General features: G+C 36.2%; 1 protein-coding gene across 3 annotated transcripts in view; it reads right to left on the reverse strand.

Moving 5' to 3' along the window:
• LOC127419980 (probable phospholipid-transporting ATPase IIA) overlaps positions 1-20,995 on the reverse strand; it is a 67,108-nt gene that overhangs the window by 8,112 nt on the left and 38,001 nt on the right. For 2 of the 3 annotated variants that reach the window (XM_051661860.1, XM_051661861.1), the window contains 11 exons: positions 19,235-19,327; positions 19,027-19,110; positions 12,589-12,759; positions 12,028-12,126; positions 9,579-9,668; positions 7,086-7,230; positions 6,370-6,434; positions 4,508-4,663; positions 2,127-2,191; positions 1,510-1,618; positions 1,365-1,422 (listed from right to left, as the gene is read on the reverse strand). In XM_051661860.1, coding sequence (XP_051517820.1) covers positions 1,365-1,422; positions 1,510-1,618; positions 2,127-2,191; positions 4,508-4,663; positions 6,370-6,434; positions 7,086-7,230; positions 9,579-9,668; positions 12,028-12,126; positions 12,589-12,759; positions 19,027-19,110; positions 19,235-19,327 — 1,135 coding nt within the window. The remainder of the gene's footprint in view (positions 1-1,364; positions 1,423-1,509; positions 1,619-2,126; positions 2,192-4,507; positions 4,664-6,369; positions 6,435-7,085; positions 7,231-9,578; positions 9,669-12,027; positions 12,127-12,588; positions 12,760-19,026; positions 19,111-19,234; positions 19,328-20,995) is intronic. The other variant, XR_007893764.1, reaches the window with a different exon arrangement.

Raw genomic sequence — 20,995 nt, forward strand, 5'->3', positions numbered from 1 at the left:
CAAATTATAATATTATTAAAATATGAACATAAGTAAATAACAGTTTAAATTGTATAAATAAATATATGAATCAAAGTATGACTTTATAAAATATACAGATATATTCATATATTTTATCAAGACATACTGACTTGACTTTGAATCATAGATTTTATTATACAATAAAATATGATTATATATATAGAGAGAGAGAGAGAGAGAGAGAGAGAGAGCAAGTGTTAATATTAAGTTATTAATTTTATTCCTTTTATATCATTTTATTTATTTTATAATTTAATTAAAAGACAAAAACAAATAATTTTCATGAACATTAACTATTTGAATGTACATGAACTACTGATCTGTTAAGAATTATATAATGCAATGGTTATTAATGTTATTAATGAAAAGTTATTATAAAGTGTTATCCTACGGGCTAAGAATATCATTGGTTGAGTAAATTAGGTAAATTAAATTTCCTTGCACATTATATGAGTACCATCTGTGTTCACTTCACTTTAGGCTGCAGATGCATGAAAATGGTTAAGACATTAACTTAAAAGCATTAACTTTAATCTCCGAACTGAGTATTCACTTTAAAAGACCCAGCAAATATGGGCAATCTCAGGAAGAGGAAGAGCACTTCCAAAGATTTAGCTTTTTTTGTAACAGAACTTCCTGTCTTAAAGTGTTATTGTGCCTTTTGCCCTCAAACACAAAAACTTTTGCAATTGATAAAAACATGATTTCAATATGATTATACTGAAGGCAATATTTATAGCAATATAGTGTAAACATGCTATAGTAGACATAACTAATAACCAAACCAATTTAAAGAAAAAAGAAGAAAAGAAAAAAAAGACCAGAAAAACCTGCATTTGGGTGAAAACAAAATAATATGAAATATATATGACTTCTCCTTTCAAAACAAGCTACCACAGAAGGCAGGGAATACACAATTAAGTCTAAAACAAACAGAATCTCCTTACAAACAAATGGAATGCCCACACACAAAAAGACTGGGGTGGAGCGTTCAAGGCTTCTAGTTTCGACTCAAAAAGCAATCTTGGAAAACCACCCTGACTTTTGTAGCCACAGACACAAATAAACTATTCAATCCGGGCATGCGAAAACACATGCATGGGTTTTGTTTGGAAGAAACAACATTCACCACACAACCGTGCCGGTGGTGCAAGATAGTCTCTCGATTTGGAGCTTCCCTGTTTTCCTAACAAGCCTCGGAATCGACTTTGCAAACACAGTTACGCTTCAGTCAGAACTAGACATAAATGGTCTACTCAATTTAGAACACAATTATTTGTTGAGTGAAGGTTGCTAGTTCATGCATTGCACCATATGGTAAAATAACCAGATTTTTAGCTTACCTTGGTAGATACTGATCAACACCCATAATAAGAAGGTTTTGAACGAGAGAGGCCGTCCCTGAGAATAATGACAAGTACTATGCTTACAAAAAATTAAGTAAATACACATTTCAGTTTAATTTGCAGATGATAAACTCTTAGCTACCTTTAGAAGATCCTTATATAGTTCTGGATATAACATGGCCACCTCCGACTTGACATCTTTATCCAAAACAAGGGAGAAAACGGGGAACATGGTGTAGATAGTGGAGTACCTTTGGGGAAAATGGACATGTAAACATTTTACTATAATGATGCTTTTAAGGTTGACAGGTCATGAAAAACTGTCTGCAGCCACACCTTTGGTGATCACTGACAATTTAACCACTAAAATTTTACTTTTTTTGACCAAATTAACAGAACAAAAAAGGGATGAGTCCTCCGATATGTCCTTCCAAGGGCAGAAAACAATGCTTATAAAGCCAAAGTCATGGGGATTTTAAAGGTTTTGGTGAAAACTCTTAACTGTCCTGAACTCCTGCCGATAAGTTTAATAATTTACACTGAATTGGTCGAGGATCAAGCGTGTCCACTTTTAATCCTTGCTCAATTAAAACATGACAAAGAATCTTTTAATGTGTCAGCTTTGACGACTCTTATTCTTGCTCAGTGGCCGTGACTCTTGGATGGAACAGACCCTCAAATGTCAGAGCTGTCTGAAACACATGGTTGAAATGCCAGTGAGATTTCACTGAGAGCAAATGAGTCATCACTCATACTCACCCGATAATAAGGAAGCCTTGATACAGCGGAACAGATGCAAAGTAGAAGACAGAGGAGAACACGGCCTGAGAGGAGACAAGAGACATCATCATCAGGACTCGCTGGGAAGAGAAGCAAGGCAGCAGGCAGCTGGAGGAATGTTATACTTATAGATCCTGTCGCTTCTATTATAAAATATTGTGATGTTACCATGTACATGGTGCAGTGAAAGCATCAGATGGTAATACTATGGAATTTATATGGCAACCATGTTATCATGGATTGTGTTTTAAATATAAAATTACCATAGTACATGTCCAAAAAACATGGTATTACCATGGTATGTGTCCAATAAAGCAAGGCATTTCTATTGTACAATCCAAAAAAAAACCTTGGTTATAATATTTTCGTAACATGGTGTATGTAAAAAATAATACAGCATTACCATGGAATTTGTCCAAAAAATTGTATTTTCATTGTATTATGTCCATAAAACAATGTATTACCATGGTATATGTCTAAAAAACATGGTTTTTGCATGGAACAATCCAAAAAACATGGCAAAAATGTTTTTGCACATGGTATAAGTAAAAAGAATGCTTTATTACCAAGGTATATGCCCTTAAAGCGGTTTCATCAATGGTATCGTTATGTCCAATAAACCAAATTATAACCATAGTACAATTAAAAAAACATGGTAAATGTTTTTGTGACATGGTATATGTAAAAAATGTGGTATAAACATGGTTCATGTCCAAAAAACAAGGTATTACCATTGTATGTGTCTAATAAAGTAAAGTCTTACCGTGGTACAATGGCAAAAACATGGTTATAATGTTTTTGTAACGTTATATGTATAAAAAAAAAAAAAACATGGTAAATCCAAATTATGGTTATAATGTTTTTGTAACATGGTATATGTAAAAACAATTGCCTATTACCATGGGACATGTCCAAAAACATGGTATTACCAGGGTAAGTGTCCAATAAACCAAGGTATTACCATAGTAAAATCCAAAAACATGGTTATAATGTTTAAGTAACATGGTTTATGTAACAAATACAGTATTACTATGGTATATGTCCAAAAAATGGTATTACCATGGTATTATGTCCATAAAACAATGTATAACCATGGTATGTGTCCAATAAACCAAGGTATTACCATGGTACAATCCAAAATAACATGGTAATAATGTTTTTGTAATATGGTATATGTAAAAAAAAAAAAAAAAAAGGGGGGTATTACCATGGTACATGTTCAATAACATGGTAATTCCCCGGTATATGTCCAAAACATGGTATTACCATGGTATGTGCCCAATAAACCAATGTATTATCATGGTCCAATTCCAAAAACATGGTTATAATGTTTTCATAACATGCTATATGTAAAAATAAAATACAGTATTACCATGGTATATGTCCAATAAAATGGTATTACCATGGTATTATGTCCATAAAACAATGTATAACCATGGTATGTGTCCAATAAACCAAGGTATTACAATGGTACAATCCAAAAAATCATGGCAATATGGTTTTTGTAACATGGCAAATGTAAAAAAAATTGTAAAAATGTCCAAAAACCATGGTTTTATAATGGTATGTATCCAACAAACCTAGGTATTACCACTGTACAATCCCCAAAACATGGTAATTATGTTTTTGTAACATGGTATTTGTGAGAAAAAAAAATTATATTACCATCATATACAGTATGTCCCCCAAACATTTTTATTCCCATGTTATTATATCCCCCCCATAAAAAAACAAAAAAACATGGTATTACCATGGTAAATGTCCAATAAAAAAAATTAATGCCATGGTACAATCCAAAAAACACGGTAATATATATATATTTTTAACATGGTATATGTACAAACACTGTGGTATAACTATGGTATAGAAAAAATGGTTTTACCATGGTTTTATGTCCAAAAACATGGTATCACCATTGTATTTGTCCAACAAACCAAGGTATTACCATGGTACAATACAAAACATATGGTAATAATGTTTTTGTTCCATTGATTATATTAGTATCACCAAGGTATGTTCAAAGAACCATGGTACTACCATAGTACAAATAAAAAATAAAAACATGGTAATATAAAGGGTGTCATGCTCAAAAAGTACTTTAGGTACTTTTACATCTGTATACAATAAATAACATTATTCCAAAACGCCTTAATGAACACATAATACAGTTTATTACTAAAGACAGCATTGTTCAAATTTGTATGACTGTTATATGAGTATAAATGTGGTACAGGTTTGCCCGATACAAGTCAGCCCTTTTTTAAACTCAAAAACACATTACACTGTGCTTATTTGCAGCTACTGGACATGATTCATGTGCTACTAGTGGATAATTACTCGAGCAGACACACACACACTACCTGCATGGTACTGATGCAGAGACTCCGGTGAATAACAAACTGGCTGAGTGCGGCGGAGCGTTTGTAGCTGTTTCTGCCATGTACCATCAGAAGTCTGCCCAAGTGTTTAAACTGAGTGATGGAGAAATCGGCCGCCAGAGATGCCTGCTTCCCTTCCTGCCAACACAGACAAATAAACAAATAGGTCATACCGCTTACCAACACGTTTCAGATCATGAGGCTATATTAAGCATCTTTGGGTCATTTGGTTGAGGTTGTGTTTAGGACTGACCGAGTGAACACAGAGACTTGTAGTAAAAACAATGTCCCATGTAACCATGCCAATTCAATCAAGGTCTAAGCGACATTAGTCATGAATGACTCAATATCAATTAGCCCTCCCATAATGTCTCATTTTGATGTCCTGGAAAGCTTGCATGGCCCACCACAACTGGGTCAACCTTGCCTTTGAGGTATTTTAGGTACGTTTAGACTCAATAACGTAAAACTGTTTAGAGTCTGACAGCTAAAATGTATTTCTAACTGTATGGCTGTCCTAAACTTAATTGCTGTGTCACTGATGGCTCTCCATTATTTTGAAATCTTTGGTGGTCTAGGACTAAGACAACATTAAAGTCGACATGAAACAGCATTCAAAACCCATTTTACTTCCATAATGTGACATACATCGATCATCCACAACATTAAAACCACCCACCTAATATTGCATATGTCCCCCTCGTGCCAAAACAGCGCCAACCCGCATCTCAGAATAGCATCTCACCACAACTGTACTGAACGGTTATCTGAGTTACCATAGACTTTGTCAGTTCTTAGCCATTCTCTGTTAACTTCTCACATCAACAAGGCATTTCCGTCTGCAGAACTGCCCCTCACTGTTTGTTTTTTGTTTTTGGCACCATTCGGAGTAAATTCTAGAGACTGTTGTGTGTGAAAATCCCAGGAGATCGGCAGTTACAGAAATACTCAAACCAGCCCGTCTGGCACCATCAATCATCCATGTGATTATCTAATCAGCCAATCGTGTGGCAGCAGTGCATAAAATCATGCAGATACGGGTCAGGAGCTTCAGTTAATGTTCACATCAACCATCAGAATGGGGAAAAAATTTGATCTCAGTGATTTGGACTGTGGCATGATTGTTGGTGCCAGACGGGCTGGTTTGAGTATTTCTGTAACTGCTGATCTCCTGGGATTTTCACGCACAACGGTCTCTAGAATTTACTCAGAATGGTGCCAAAAACAAAAAACATCCAGTGAGCGGCAGTTCTGCGGATGGAAATGCCTTGTTGATGAGAGAGGTCAACAGAGAATGGTCAGACTGGTCCGAACTGACAAAGTCTACAGTAACTCAGATAACCGCTCTGTCCAATCTCAGAATGCTATTCTGAGATGCGGTTTGGTGCTGTTTTGGTGGCACGAGGGGGATCTACACAATATATCTGGCAGGTGGTTTTAATGTTGTGGCTGATCGGTGTATTTCTGAGTGAAACAGGGTATTCAATGTCATAAAAATGTAGGCCAGAACTTGATTTTATCAACCAGGAAATTATTGGATTGTTTCAGAATATATTTTGCTGAAAGGAACACCCATTAACTGTGCACAATAAGATCATGGATGTCTATTAGGAAAATAAATAAGGTCCATTTTGATTTCATGTGACTTTAAAAAAGTTTCCCCGTGCTTGCAATTTCAGTAATGTAAGAAATGTGATAATATCTAGAGTGGATGTAAAAGAGCCTCTGTATAGTGTGTGTTTGACGCAGTGATGGTACATGAAGGGAATATTCCGGAAGCAGGTGACAGAGTTTGTGACAGTGTATGTGACAGGGCTGCTGGTCTGGGAAATGGTAGCTCTTACTTTGCCCTCCACTCCCACACCACAGTCCGCTTCCTGGATCATGCTGACGTCATTTCCTCCATCCCCTGAGAGAGAGAGAACAGTGAGTGATGATTCCGTGACAGCTGGTGCCGTGACCCGGATGGACATCTCATGACAGGGTCAATTAAACAGATAATATGCACTTTGACAACTTTTGTTAAACAGAGCACTTGTATTAAGACAACACTTTCAATGGAAACAACTTGTACAACAACATCTACAGCATATATGTAAGAGATGCACAATATATTGGTAACCAAATCAGCATCAGCCAATATTTGCATATTTTCTTTTTTTTTACATTTACCATAAACTGGGAGAATTTGGAAGCAGAAAATATAGGGACATATTTTGTCCAATTTAAAGAGTACATTATTTTGTCTATGGTATGTTGTTTTCTTAATAAAGACAAATGGGACAAAATTAATATCGTTTCTTAAAAATTATAACATTATTAAAAAGCAGTAAACAAAATAGTGTAGATCTATAATATCAACCATTATACTGGATATCAGAACCAGCCACAATTCCTGTATCTGTGCATCTCTTTTATATGGCTTAATAAAGATAAATAACAGTCAATGAATAATAAATAAATCAATGTTGTTGTTTTCTTAATAAATAAAAGGCACATATGTGATATGTAAAAGTTATACAAGATAAAAAATCACCATGTGATGAGATTATTCACTCACCCACGGCACAGGTGAGTCTACCAGTGCGTTCCTGCAGCAGACGAACAATCTGAGCTTTCTGTGTCGGAGCACAGCGGCAACACACAACAGCTGGACACTGACACGCCAATTCCATAAACTCATACTCATAATACTTTAGACAGACCTGCCAAACAACAACAGCATAGAAAATAACCTATTTAAAAAAAAAACATCGGACAGCACAAATCAATACCATTGTACATATAGCACTCTAAATGGCACAATGTCTGCATTTTATTTAGATAAATAAAAACATCTAATTATTAATCTAACTAGTCTAATCTAACATGCTTTTTTATGGACATACTATATAGCATGGCATCATCATAACCATGTTTTTTTTTTTGGGCATTTACCATCACGGTAATATCGAGTTTTTTTACATGTACCATAATATTACCATGTGTTTTGGACATATACTATAGTAATACCATGCTTTTTACAACTGTAAATTTGTGAACTTTTGACAGTTTCATTAAAACTGGAAGACAAAAATATATTTGGATGGAGGCTTTTTCTACATTAATTATAAACTGTCATTCCTAATCAGATTAAATCAAATAATCAAATTATATATCTCTTAATATGAATTTGAATCATTCAAACAAACCAGAATTTCAAACAAGACAAAATGTGTGGTGCTTGCCAGTGCAAAACTCACTGTCATGAATCTAGGGTGTTGTGAGTGATTGCCAGGGTATTGTTATGCAGTTTTTTTCCTCCCATTTTCTCCCCAATTTGGAACGCCCTCGTGGTGGCGTATTGACTTGCCTCAATCCGGGTGGCGGAGGATGAATCTCAGTTGCCTCCGCATCCGAGATCGTCAATCCGCGCATCTTATCACGTGGCTTGTTGAGTGCGTTACCGCGGAGACATAGCGCGTGTGGAGGCCCATGCTATTCTCCGCGGCACCCACGCACAACTCACCACGTGCACCACCGAGAGTGAAAACCACACATTATAGCGACCACGAGGAGGTTACCCCATGTGACTCTACCCTCCCTAGCAACTGGGCCAATTTGGTTGCTTAGGAGACCTGACTGGAGTCACTCAGCACGCCCTGGATTCGAACTCGCAACTCCAGGGGTGGTAGTCACCATCAATACTCGCTGGGCTACCCAGGCCCCCTAGCGCATTTGTCATGTGGTTGCCACCCCACCCCCAAGTAATATTCTGGTCCCTAGATATGGTTTGGGTCCCTCGCTTAATGCAAGTCTATGCAAATGTTTGCCCATTTAATCAATAACCTCACGAAAATACATAACTTACATAATTAGTTATATTGTAGGAATACTTTAAAATATAGTGTGTAGGGATACTTGATATATCAGTGACATACCGGTATCGGCATATATATGTGATACAGGTTATTAATATTTCTTTCTCCCAGTTTGTTCAGCCAAAAATCATAACTCTGCTTGCTTAGAAAAGTAATTAAACAACATTTCTAAACAAGCTGTACAATTTATGGTATCATTCATGCCAGTAGGACAAATATTTTGTGCTGGTGACAGAAATAAACTTTTTTTTTTTAAATGAAGAGGCATGGAGTTGAGTTTCAGGGGCGTTTTATCTTGTATGAGGGTGCATTTTTTATAACCATACAAACACACTGATATGGAGGGCCAAATTACAAAAAATTGTGTCTTTAAGATTTTAGGGTTACGGTTATCAGCCCTTCACTCAGTGACAGAGGGCATCACCTTTCAAAATCAATTTCTTTGAACTTTCGTATTAGTGATTTTAGGCATGTTTTGTTTTTTTCACACTGCAACTATGGCTGAGGGTACAATAAGAGATTTATGGTTAACTCTTGCAGATGAAGTTGCCAACCAAAACATTGACATTCAGTTAATTGAGGGACATGCCTATAGCCATAACCCTGAAAATGAAAAGATGCTTAAATAAAAAAATCAACGCAAAGATAACATTAAAATGGGAAACTAGTGCAAACTAGTGCTAAAATTAAATTAAATCTATATTTATTGATTTATTTAGTGATCAATATTTTTTAAATAGATTTTAATGATTTCAGTATGCATTTAATGATTTATTTAAATATCTAAACATTTATTTAATGATTTTATTTTGAGTAATTTGGCCCTCCATACACTGGGTCCTTTCCATATGTCAAATGCTTATGTCATATTTCAATTTAATTCTCCATCTTAATAATTAAATTGGCCGAGAATAGAATTGGAAGAGAAAAAAACATTTTTGAACCATTTTTGCCCCAATGTTTTGAATTTGGTTACATGTTTGTTACTTTTAGTTGTATTTTGGTTCATTTCTGACTCTGGTATCAGCGATAGTAATAGTGATGTGTGCCTTAGACTAAACTAAATGCAAGTGCCTGAAAACATCAGATTTTCAAATTGGGTGATTTTTGTATTTTGAAGATATTTCGTGTGGTCGTGCATACTGGAGTCAAACAGTGCTGTACATGTCTACATGCGTGCATTCTCGCGTTACCTCCAAAGAGTCTCCTGATATCACCAGCGCACAGTCGTGTTTCCTCCTGAAGGCGTTGAGCTCAAGGTGAGCTTCACTTCGAGTGGTTACCTGCAACCCAGCGAAGAACTCACCGTCAGGAGTGTTTTTTCCTCACACAAACACATAAGCAGCCTATCAGATAATAATCTCACAGAAAGCAGTGGTGAACCACAGCAAGAACACGAGACTGTCATATTAACTTCAACTGTCAGTTGCGTGGTAGACCGTGCCAGACTGTGCGAGGTATCTGCTCAACCGTCAACACTGTGAGGTTTACTTCATCTGCCACGTCCAAGTCAGTGAGTTTCACACAGGAAATTCACCATTAGTAGCTGTTGTTGTTTTTTAACAGGCTGCTTAGATGGTTTCGGGGAGATACTGCTTTGTCAGGTTGTTAGATTTAAGACACCAAAGATTCAAAACATACAGTAGTTACCCTAAAAATGAAAATTCAGTCTTCATTTATACTCACCCTCCAAATCTGTATGACTTTTCTTTCTTCCGGAGGAATTATGGAAAATATTTACGCTGCTCCTCTCAATACAATGACAGTTAATGGGGGCAGTCATTGCTGAGCTTCAAAAATCGACAAAAGAGCACCATAAAAGTGGTCCACATTCCAAGTCTTCTGAGGGGACACGACAAAATTTAAGTTGTATTTCACTTTCTTGAGCTTTACTGTAGTTTTCAAACCTCTTTCTCATGTTTATTAAAACTTTACAGGCGATTGGCGAGAACAAATGCAAACTGACATTTGAGAGCAACTACAGAAGGTCAAATTGTTCATGAAAAAACACTTACATTTCTGTATTTTCTTCACACAAAGCTATCGTAAATCTTCTGAAAACTTGGAATATACACTCACTGAGCACTTTATTAGGAGCACTTTTGTCCTTCTAAAGTGCCCGACGTGGTCTTCTGCTGCTGTAGCCCATCCGCCACAAGGTTTGACATGTCGTGCATTCTGAGATGCTATTCTGCTCACTTTTGAAGCTTGAAAGTTCAGTCCCCATTTACTTTCATTGTATGGAAAAGATTTCATCTGTCAATTTCAAAACACACCAGACCTCAATCTGGATGCCATTTTTGTCCAGGAGGAAGTCAATCCAGATGCTGTTTTAACTGACCACTGGCCCCAAAGGGAAAGTGAGGTGACTGTTTTCATGTTGTGCCAACCATTGTTTTGTGTTTCCAGGAACTGCTGCTGTGGGAGGATTCAACCTTCCTCAAAGCCGCCTGTCTTTCGGTGACAGCACAGAACACAAGGGTACTCCACAACAGCCCGTAGATTCCCATTTCAGATAGAGGAGGACACAGGGAGGCTTCAGGAAGCTACGTACCCTGTTTGGTTCACTGACGGGTATATCTAAACACAAAAAGCTTTGAAACGGTCGTGTTGTAAGCATGCATTTAGGGGTGAAATTTGCTGAGCTTACATTCACTATTTGCACAACTAAATATACAAATCACCATAGCTATATACCAGCTAAATCAATATACTGGTAGAAATGTGTCAACTGGTAGAAATGTTTAAGTATTGCTCCTATCACGGTTGTGCGCTCCAATCAGAGGTTGCGCTACAAATACCGTAATCATTACATCATAATCATAATATTATTTTTATCCATCCTTAAGTTAGTTTGACACTGTTTTTGGATTAAAAGGTGCCTTTTTCTCATGGTCATGGATGAAAGTGGACATTTTGGAATTATCTGTCAATGTTTAAAAAAACTTGGTAAATAACGGAAATGTTTTGATTGATACAACCTCTGATTCCAATTATGTTACATTCCAAGAGCAAACGAGGAAGAGCTTGCTAATAAAAAGCTGCATCCTTTGTCGTGTGTGATTGACCCTCTGCTAAGCCATGCTCCCCTTAGGGCCCATTCACACCTAACCTGTTTTTGCACATTGTTTTCCTATGCAAACCTGCGCTATGCGGCCGTCTTTGAAGGATGGGCAGCATCTCACGCAGGAGCGCAGAGACTTTTTTAGACGCCATGTTGAGTAAAAAAAGAACTTCAACTTTTAAAAACGTAACTCGAGACACCTGTGTTCTGCTTTATTTATTTACTTTTTGCTTTGAATGAAAAACAAAGCCTTGTAGATTAAATATTATTTTTAATAATTAGATATTTATTGATAAAGTTGATTCATTGCAATGGACATGACAGGTTTACCCTTACTTTAGACATAGTTTAAAAAAATAAAAAAAAGAACTTTCAAAATACGTTTTTGAATCACTTTTCATTTAACTGTGTATGTCATGATATTGCTCTTGACCAAAAATGTATATCGCCCAGCCCTGCCTGCAGCCACGTTTCAACTAGTGGAAGCCTTCCTAGATGAGTGAAAAACTGTTAGGGAAGACCAACTCCCTATAAATGGCAATGATTTTGCAACATAAATAGGTAGTCTGGGGACTTACAGGCCTGAACACATGGATGTCCTGATTGCGGGTCACTAGATGAGCGTTCTTAGCTGTGCAGGTTGCAGTCTCTAATTTGTCTCCGGTCAGCATCCATACCTGGACAAGAACAGTTTCAGTTAAATTAGATTTGACATTGATGACTCAACAAACAGTAATAATTTTAACAGACATATGGTAAATCCTAAACAAGCACTGTAACACTAGGTTTATTTTTAGTCATCTAAGGTGTGCTTTCGGGTAGCAATGTATAAGGAGCAATGCAATAAAGTGTCAATCTATATATCACATCTGTTTAATGTTAATGTGAGTTTTTTCCTAAACAGATGTGGCTGTCAAAAGAGTTGCATGTCAAGACTTTTTGATGGACGCTTGGATTCTATCATCAAAAATGTTCTGATTGGCTGTGATTTTGTCGATTTGTCCATCATTGCACTTTAAGACAAAAATAACTTTTAAGGCGTGGCTTGTTAGTTGAGGTAAGCCTATAGAAAGTTTATATTCTGCTAATGCTGGTCACTTTAAGTGTATCTATGTGTGTTAGTTTGTATAGACTCTAACTTTGATGCCAGCATTTCGTAGTATCTCCAGCGTGGGTCTGACATCGGCCTGTAGTTGGTCCTCCACTCCGGTTAGACACAAAAGCTCCATCTCCATCTCCAAACTCTCAATCACCGTAGCAACCTTCAGCGAGCGATCGTGCACGCTTAACTTGGCCTGGACATAGCGAGCCTGTAACATGTGAAAAGGCAGCTGTTTACTTGACACATCACAAGAAGCAATGAGAGCGCTCAGGGAGTTTTGGTAATGCGGATTTGAGCCTAAACGGTAAACTACACTTCAAAATTAGAAAATGTGAAAGTGCCCATCTTGGTGAGGAATTAACGTAAACATAGTCAGTTATATCTAAAGTGAACATAATTGGGACAAAAATTTGTGGATTTGTATCAAAATATTGGACTTTAATATTAATCAAAGGACAAACAAACTGCTCTTGGTTGCATAACTTTGGCAGCTTTAAAAAGTATTGATTTATTAAAATCATATAATGAAAACCAGTTATTTAAGTAGTATTTCTTTTCTACATTTCATTACTTAATTTCTGAATGCATACTTGAATCTGCTGTTAAAAATTTGAAGCACTTTTTTCTTTTTCTGTCTATTTGTTCTATTGTTTTTGTTTGTTCTATTGCTTGTCATTTCTTTTTGTTCTTATTTTATTACTGTCTTTAAACTTGAATAAATATTTGAGAACTTGAAACAATGTTTGGCCAGATTAGTTAGTATTTTGTTGTGTATTGAGAAATTGCTTTCATATGTAAGCAAAATGGACATTATAACTAAAATGTACCCATACTAATCAGAATCGAATCAAAATCATAAACAAATTTAATTGAGAGCTTGAGAATCGAAATTTAATCTGGATATCTGTATCGATAACCGAAAGCTTACCAAAATGAATCAGAAACGAATCAAATTGAAATCAGAAAGGATTTGAATAGAGAGCTTTTGAATCGGAATCTAATCAAATTTAATCAAAATTGGAAACTAATCGAATTGAGAGCTTGTGTACTGGAATCAAATCGGGAAATCTGTATTGATAACAGAAAATATATTGTGAATCAGAATAATCCTATCGAATCAGAAACAAATAGAACTGAGAGCTTGTAAATCAGAATTAAATCATGAAATCTGTATCGATAATTGAAAATATACCCCAAGTCATCGGAATCAAATTGAAAACGGCTTCTGAATCTGAATCAATTCAGAAAATCTGTATCAAAGTGATTTAAAACGGTAATGAATGAAATTTCAGGGCTTGTGAATTGGAATCAAATCAAATAGAATTGAAGTTGGAAACAAATTGATTTGAGAGCTTGTGAATTGAAAACTAATCTGGACATCTGTATCGATAACCAGCCCTCTGTGTCTGGGATCAAAAGCTGCATTTACACTGTCAGACAATTCATGTTGACTTAGGGTAAGGGTTAGGGGTGTGGGTTATGGTTAGTAAACAGGCAGGACGAATCTCAATCTGATGAGTTTTAAAATGCCAGATCTGTGCACTTGGCTTTGCAGTGTAAAGGCAGCCAAATTCTGTTTGTGTGTGATTAATAAAGACACTAGCTCTGATTCCAGCTTGATTCGACAAATGCCAACAAACAATTATGCATTATATTTATTCATGTTTTTCACCTCAGATAATCCAATGTATCATGATTATAGATAAAATGTATCTAAGCCTGACCTCTCAAGACCCAAATGTAATTTTCCTGCAATCAAAGGAAGTTTACAGTATTTCACAGAGACTGTGGCACGACAAACACACCAACTGAGAAAATTCAGACCTTGAACTCTCCAAAGGCAGAGGCATCGACACTATAATATAGTCACAATAATCAGTAAGCATTGTCAAAAACTGCCATAGTGCTACAGCATAAATCACACACCCTTGCATTGACCCTTAAAGTGTTTAAAACGACATGCCATGCAGTTGAAGGAAGCCAGAGTGCAGTTTTGAGGGCACAACCCACAGTCACAGTGAGATAAAGACCAAACAATGTGTGTACGAGTCACACAGGAACACACTCTCACTTGGTGACTCACACTCTGAGTCACCGCCGCCCACTCAGACTCAGTCACAATTACACACTTCAACTCTGAGAGTGGGAAAGTGGGACTGCTCGAAGAAACAGTCCAGTGAGTGTGTGTGTGTGTGTGTGTGTGTTTGTGTGGGCGGGGTAACCAATACACTCTTTCATTTTGGGGGTGTTCCCAGTGGAAAACATGTTGTTAAATTTCTTATTTTTTACAATAAGTGCTGATGATGGATGGTTGCTAAGCAGCCACTTAATCCAGGCTAAAAATAGAACAGCACCTGGATATCGTAGCTATAAACATCCAAAGGCCAGTCTATGCAAGCTTAACAAAAATAGAAAGCACGTTTTTGTAAACGTGATTTTTAGAGTGTGGCAACAATTACTTACACTTTTAGAATTTTTTTAATTTATTAGAAACAACTTGTAGAAATGTCATACATTTCAGCCCAAACTATGGTGAAAATTATATTTAAAGAGTCTTGTTTTGCTTGGCCATGTAAAATGGCAGCTTTAAGTCTAATCAATAAGTACAATAATGTACCGGTAATGAACATTCATGAGCAAAGCAGATAAATAATATGTTGAGATTTTAGAGATGTTACTATGTAAGACATGTGACTAGTTATGATCTTCTTAGTGTAACCAGGGTTTCTGATCTCTGGCAATCATATTACAAACTACACATATCACTGATGAGTATAATAAAACTAAAAAATAAATAAATGAATGAATTATTCAGTTGATGTGAAGTTGAGTCGAGTTATCTGTCATTTGAAAGTCAAATAGCTGGCAGCCAGCCATGACTTCCTGGTAGTTGTAAACATCTGTGAAATGCTTAGATTTTGTCACACTTTTGTAGCAAGGCTTAAACTCTTCAGCCCAGGATTGTTTATTCTATAACATAATGATTTTTTGTTTTTTGTTTTTTTGTTTGTGCTTTTGTTTCTTTATTTTATTTTTAAATTGAGTTTATGTATTTAACTTAGTGCTGTCAGTCAATTTAAAATTTTAACCAAGATTAATCAAAATTTTCCATAATTTTTTGCGATTAATTGCTGAAATTTGACCCTATATAATTCTTTTCCAGTCAAAATACATTTATTTCCTTCTTAAGAAAGAAATGAAAACAAAATGTAACAATAATGCTTTATTAACATTTTTCAAACAAAACCTTCCACAGTATAAAGACCGAAATGCTCTAAAATAGCACCAATGCAATTAAAGCTACACTGTCACTTTTTTTTTTTGGTTAAAAAATAACAAAATGTTATTAATGAGAGAGTGCAACAAAAATCCATCTTCCAAACCATGTCTTTACTTCACACAAATACACTTTGATAAACCTATGATAATGACTTATATTTTATAGCTGTCGGGACGGATTTCGCAGGAAATTGCATACATACGTCATTCGCCCGTGCGTGTTGATGTCATATCCATACACAGAGAAAATAAGCTACTGTAGCGCATGCGTGGGAGTAGTGTAACCCTGAAAGATTTTTGTCACAACGAACGAGAAAAATTTACCATAGATCATTCAAAACGGCAAACCTCCGGGGAATCACCTGTTGTAAAAACAAAGAAATCCCGAACAGAGCAGAGTCTACAAGCAAAAAGTGAAAGCAATAGTCCGTAATAAAACCCAAATCAACATCGGCTTGGCTTTTCAGAGGTATTTTATTTAAGATATTTTATTGATATGGTTTATGTATAGTTGTGTAATCACACACATACACACGTCTGTGTGTGTGTAGTGAAATACAATAATTATACTGTAATCGGTGCAGAATATTTCACTTGCTAGCACGTGTGTGTATTGTTCTTTATAATGGCAATAATTTATATAAATAAATCATTTAGTCCTAGGCTTGCCAAGGATATGTGAGTCTTGAAATTATGTTGACCACTGATTGGTAACAATGACAATATATAAATTAGTTACTATCATGGTCTATTTGGCCAGAATATCCTGCAGTTATAAAAACTTTACAACGTTTGACCTTATTAGACTAGCAATCATTGTGTCTAATGTGAACAAACTTTGCCTAACTTTTGTAACGTCATTTATTTCAAAACATCAATGTTTCCAATAAATCAAAACAACAGCATAAGATATGGCACTTATCTGCTCAGATGACATGTTTTCAGATATCCGTGTTTTCCTTATTTATTTGTCCATTCGCTCTGATAAGATGTCCTGTATCCAGTGTACACCGGTGCCTCGAACCACATTCATCCGTGCAGAGGAGCAGAGCCGAAGCACAATTTACGCCATTACCAAAACAATGTTCTTCCGCAAGACACATGCAGTTTTATTTTTTAACCGCTAGAGGGCCAAAAGATACATAGTGTAGCTTTAACATTAAACTTTTCCAAAGTCTAAGTGGGAGGTTGACTAACTGAAAGAACTCGTCCCATAGGTAGTGTATTCATTGCAAAGCACATTGAATCTTTTAAACCTTCATCCTCCCCAATATTAATCAGCCAGCAGGCTGTGGCTATCCACTTTGGATATGGAATTCACATGATTCGCATCAGGGCGTCAAGTGCCGCTTTGAACTCCACATGAAAAGCGCTGCAGACAGTGACCGTGTCCAAAATGGCATACTATCCATACTACTCTTACTGCTTCTGTCATATCCATTTATAACAGAAATAGTAAGAGTAGTATGGAAGTATGCCATTCCGAGAATGACCAATGTCTCGTTCTGCTTTTAGCGCTGGCACTGTCCAAGTTATGATACTTCATCCGTATCATCAGTGCCATATATCATGTTTGGCTTGTAGGTGATAGTTAAGATTAGACGTGCTTCAATGGAAAAATTCTGACTTAAAAAGGAGGTGAAGTACTTTTTTTTTGGCATCTGGTTTTTTGTAAGAGGTCCTTTCTCCACCATTTGTCATTGGCATGGAATCACTTTTTTGTGTTTGTGGTGTGTACATCAGTGCAAAGGTTCCACTGCATTCCAAATAGTCTTTAGAACTCACATGGAGCTGAATAAAATGTCAGAATCTAATGTGAAAATTGGTAAATGCGTTAATTGCGATTAACTCGTTAAACATTTGAAATTAATCGTATACGTTAACACATTTATTTTGACAGCTCTAATTTAATTATGTTAAAATACTTCTTCCTTTCCCTGCTTAATATGCAGAAACAAATAGAGATTTATAATTTTTGCAGATTTAGCGTTTTTGGCGACAGCTGCTTTAGAACTATCGTTATCAGAAAAAATCAACAATGATTGCTTTTCTTCCAGAGGCAGGTTGGAGGGTTCAAAAGTGTGATTTCAGGAAAGACTAATTTTTAACACATTCAATATATTGATTTTAAAAACGATCAGCTTTCTTCCAACACCTTAGTTAATGGTATTGGCAAAATCCAATATTGGTCGACCCCAAAAGACCATTATAAGTAAGGCAATTATAGGTTGATTTCCCTTAGGGTTGCTGCATAGCTTTTAAAATCAAATTTAAGCCTTTTTAAAGCCCTTTTTTTAGACCTGAACAAATAAAATTAATACTGTATGTCCATTCCAGAGCAAACCCACACAATCTCAAAATAAATAATGTGTCACAGATTATTTTACTTAAAAAGGCTGGAGGCACACATTCATAAAGGTATTAACACTGATTATCAGAAAAACTGGGTATCTGCAGGATAGGCCCTACATACGAATTAGAGATCGACCAATATTGTATTTTGCAGACACGATAATAATGTGTTTAAAGAAAGGCAAAAACAGATTAATCTGCCGATCATTTTTAAAATCAATAAATTGAATACGTAGAAAATTTTTCTTAGTCTTTCCTTCCTGTGATGTATTACAATAAAAACACATTATCAGCGGTCGTGGCATAAATGTCCTGTACTCACTGATTGTGAATCACTTTGAAACTGCTGAATCATGAGCCCCCACATGCTTGAAGAATGAGCAACAGCACCATGTCTTCACTTTGAAGCTTGCAACACACACATTTATTGAATTACTTTGTAGCCTTGTGAAGTTTAATAATCACATTAGATCATATAGGGATTCCTATCTTTCCATCCCCAAATTTAAGACATTTTAAGACTTTTTAAGGACCCGCAGGAACCCTGTCCCTGAAAACTGTAAACACTGAGACTTTGTAATGCTTTCAAAAATTAAACCAATGATGTGACTTTGGGGCGGGACTATCTGTTTGACTAACCAATGGCAGATGGGGAGTGTTTGGGGAAACCTGTTTGTAAACAGTCTTTTTTTTTGCCATTGCATTTGTTATACCAATAACTGTCTTTCTTAAAAGCAACATTAGATGTCACAAAGGCTTAACAACATTTGATGTAAACAAATGAACAATTAATCACTCCTACATCTCATTCCATTAAGGACTACTGTAAGCGTTGGACACTCACCTCAAAATCTTGGTATTGTTCTTCAGTTAGGGATTTTTTGGCCACCACTAACACCCTCAAGCCTTCCCTGGCCATATTTCCACACTGATAAAGAGTGGAGAAAACAAATTACCAATGTACAGGTCACGCAGCTTCTTAGCAAAAGCATTACGTCAACCGAATTATATTTAGCATTTGTTTATATGTCTAAAAAAAAATAAAGAATAACCTCCTCCTCTAGCCAATCGTTGTACTGAACGATGCCGGCCATCACCACATCAGCTCCCTTCATGTAAAACGTGATCTCTCCTGTGGATTCATCCTGATGAAAATAAAAAGAACATATGTTTCAGAGATCGATAATTTTGCATTTATAACATTCTCAACCAAAATATATCATTCCAAACACTAAAGATTTTCAATGTTAAAATACTTTCTTCTCTCTGTTTGTTTGAGCATTCCAACCACTCTGACATAGCAACACTGGTTTAACCATTGGCGTGACTTTGGGGCGAGGCTATCTGTTTGTGTGACCAATGGAAGGCCAACTGACTAAAAATGGACTAAAAGCCACAAAACTCAAATTTTGATTTCATGGGAACATTAGTGACACAGTTATTAATATCGATGATATTCTATGTTCAATGATTTGGATTAAAAAACAAAATAAAACATATGTAAGCAGGACAGCCTGGCTGTGTTTTTCCAAGCATTTTGGGAGATTCATTTTGAGTTTCCTTGATGGTCCGTGAAGGTGTTTTCAAGCATTCTGCAGAGGAAAGCAGGTTCATTTACTGGTTTCCTGACGGAGTGATATAGGCTTCAGTCCAAGTCAATAACAATAGCTCTCAGCTCATACAGGGAGAGAGTTAGTCATCATAACGATCAGGGCAGGGTCACAGCTTTCTCAGATAACAGCATGTCTAGTCATAATCTTTGGGTTGATCTTCAAGATTACTAAGAAAAGTAGTAGCACACCTCTCCTCAACAAGCTGCACGATTTGAGGTATCAATTAAGTCTGATGCACAGTGCCAGATGAGTTACACGCCAAAGTTTAATACTAAGTTTAATGGATGTGTTTTAATGAGCAGTGGTAATAGTGATGGTTAACTTCAACATCGAGATTTTGGGTTAAAATCTATATACTGTACAGTAGGGTCTAAAATACAAATTCTTTCGTTACAATATATCAGTGGCGAATTCTCAGGGCCAGCAAAGCCTTCTCTGCTGGCCTAACATGCCAAATAAATCAATATTTTTCATCCTTTTTCCAAGTAAATTGGTAAGTGCTTTTTGCATTGTTATAGCAACATCAGGAGTTTTCTAAGTGTAAATTAGGCTGCTGGAGCATTAAATGTCGAACCAAGCTTTGAAAAGTAGTGCTGCGTTCCATTCAACTCGGAAAGTCGGATTTTACAAATTCCTACTAGGAAAAGTGCAATGGAATGCATCTTAAAGTCAGAATTACAACTTGTAGGCTCGTGCAGAAATTCTCAACTCCAATTTCACCGAGATGCAGGGGCATGATGTCACACAAACTTGTTGACACTCAGGGAGATATACAAAGTAAGTGATAAACATTCACTTTATTAAGTAATATCGATAAATGAGTTCATTTCCACATTACATGATATTAAAACTTGTTTAACAAACGCCTGCAGAAACAGGTGTATAAAACATGGTAAATTATAATCTCTTTTGATAATCGTACACCTGTAGCACAAATGCTAGTGCTGCAGCACTGTTTATCATTTGGGTTGCTAGGAAACATCTCTAATGAGAGCCAAACCCCTGCTAAGCTAACAGGAGCGTTGCAGTTTTGTTTCCTTAAACGTCATCTTCCGAATAACGGGGAATGGAATGCATTTATGGTTGGAGATATCAAGTAGGAATATCCCTCATCCAACTTGAATGGAACGCGGCATAAACGTGTACCCTGACGAAACGAAATTTATTGCAAGCGACATTTAAATCGCAAATATTATTAGA

The sequence above is a fragment of the Myxocyprinus asiaticus genome, chromosome 29 (genome assembly GCF_019703515.2).
Source record: "Myxocyprinus asiaticus isolate MX2 ecotype Aquarium Trade chromosome 29, UBuf_Myxa_2, whole genome shotgun sequence".
NCBI lineage: Eukaryota > Metazoa > Chordata > Actinopteri > Cypriniformes > Catostomidae > Myxocyprinus > Myxocyprinus asiaticus.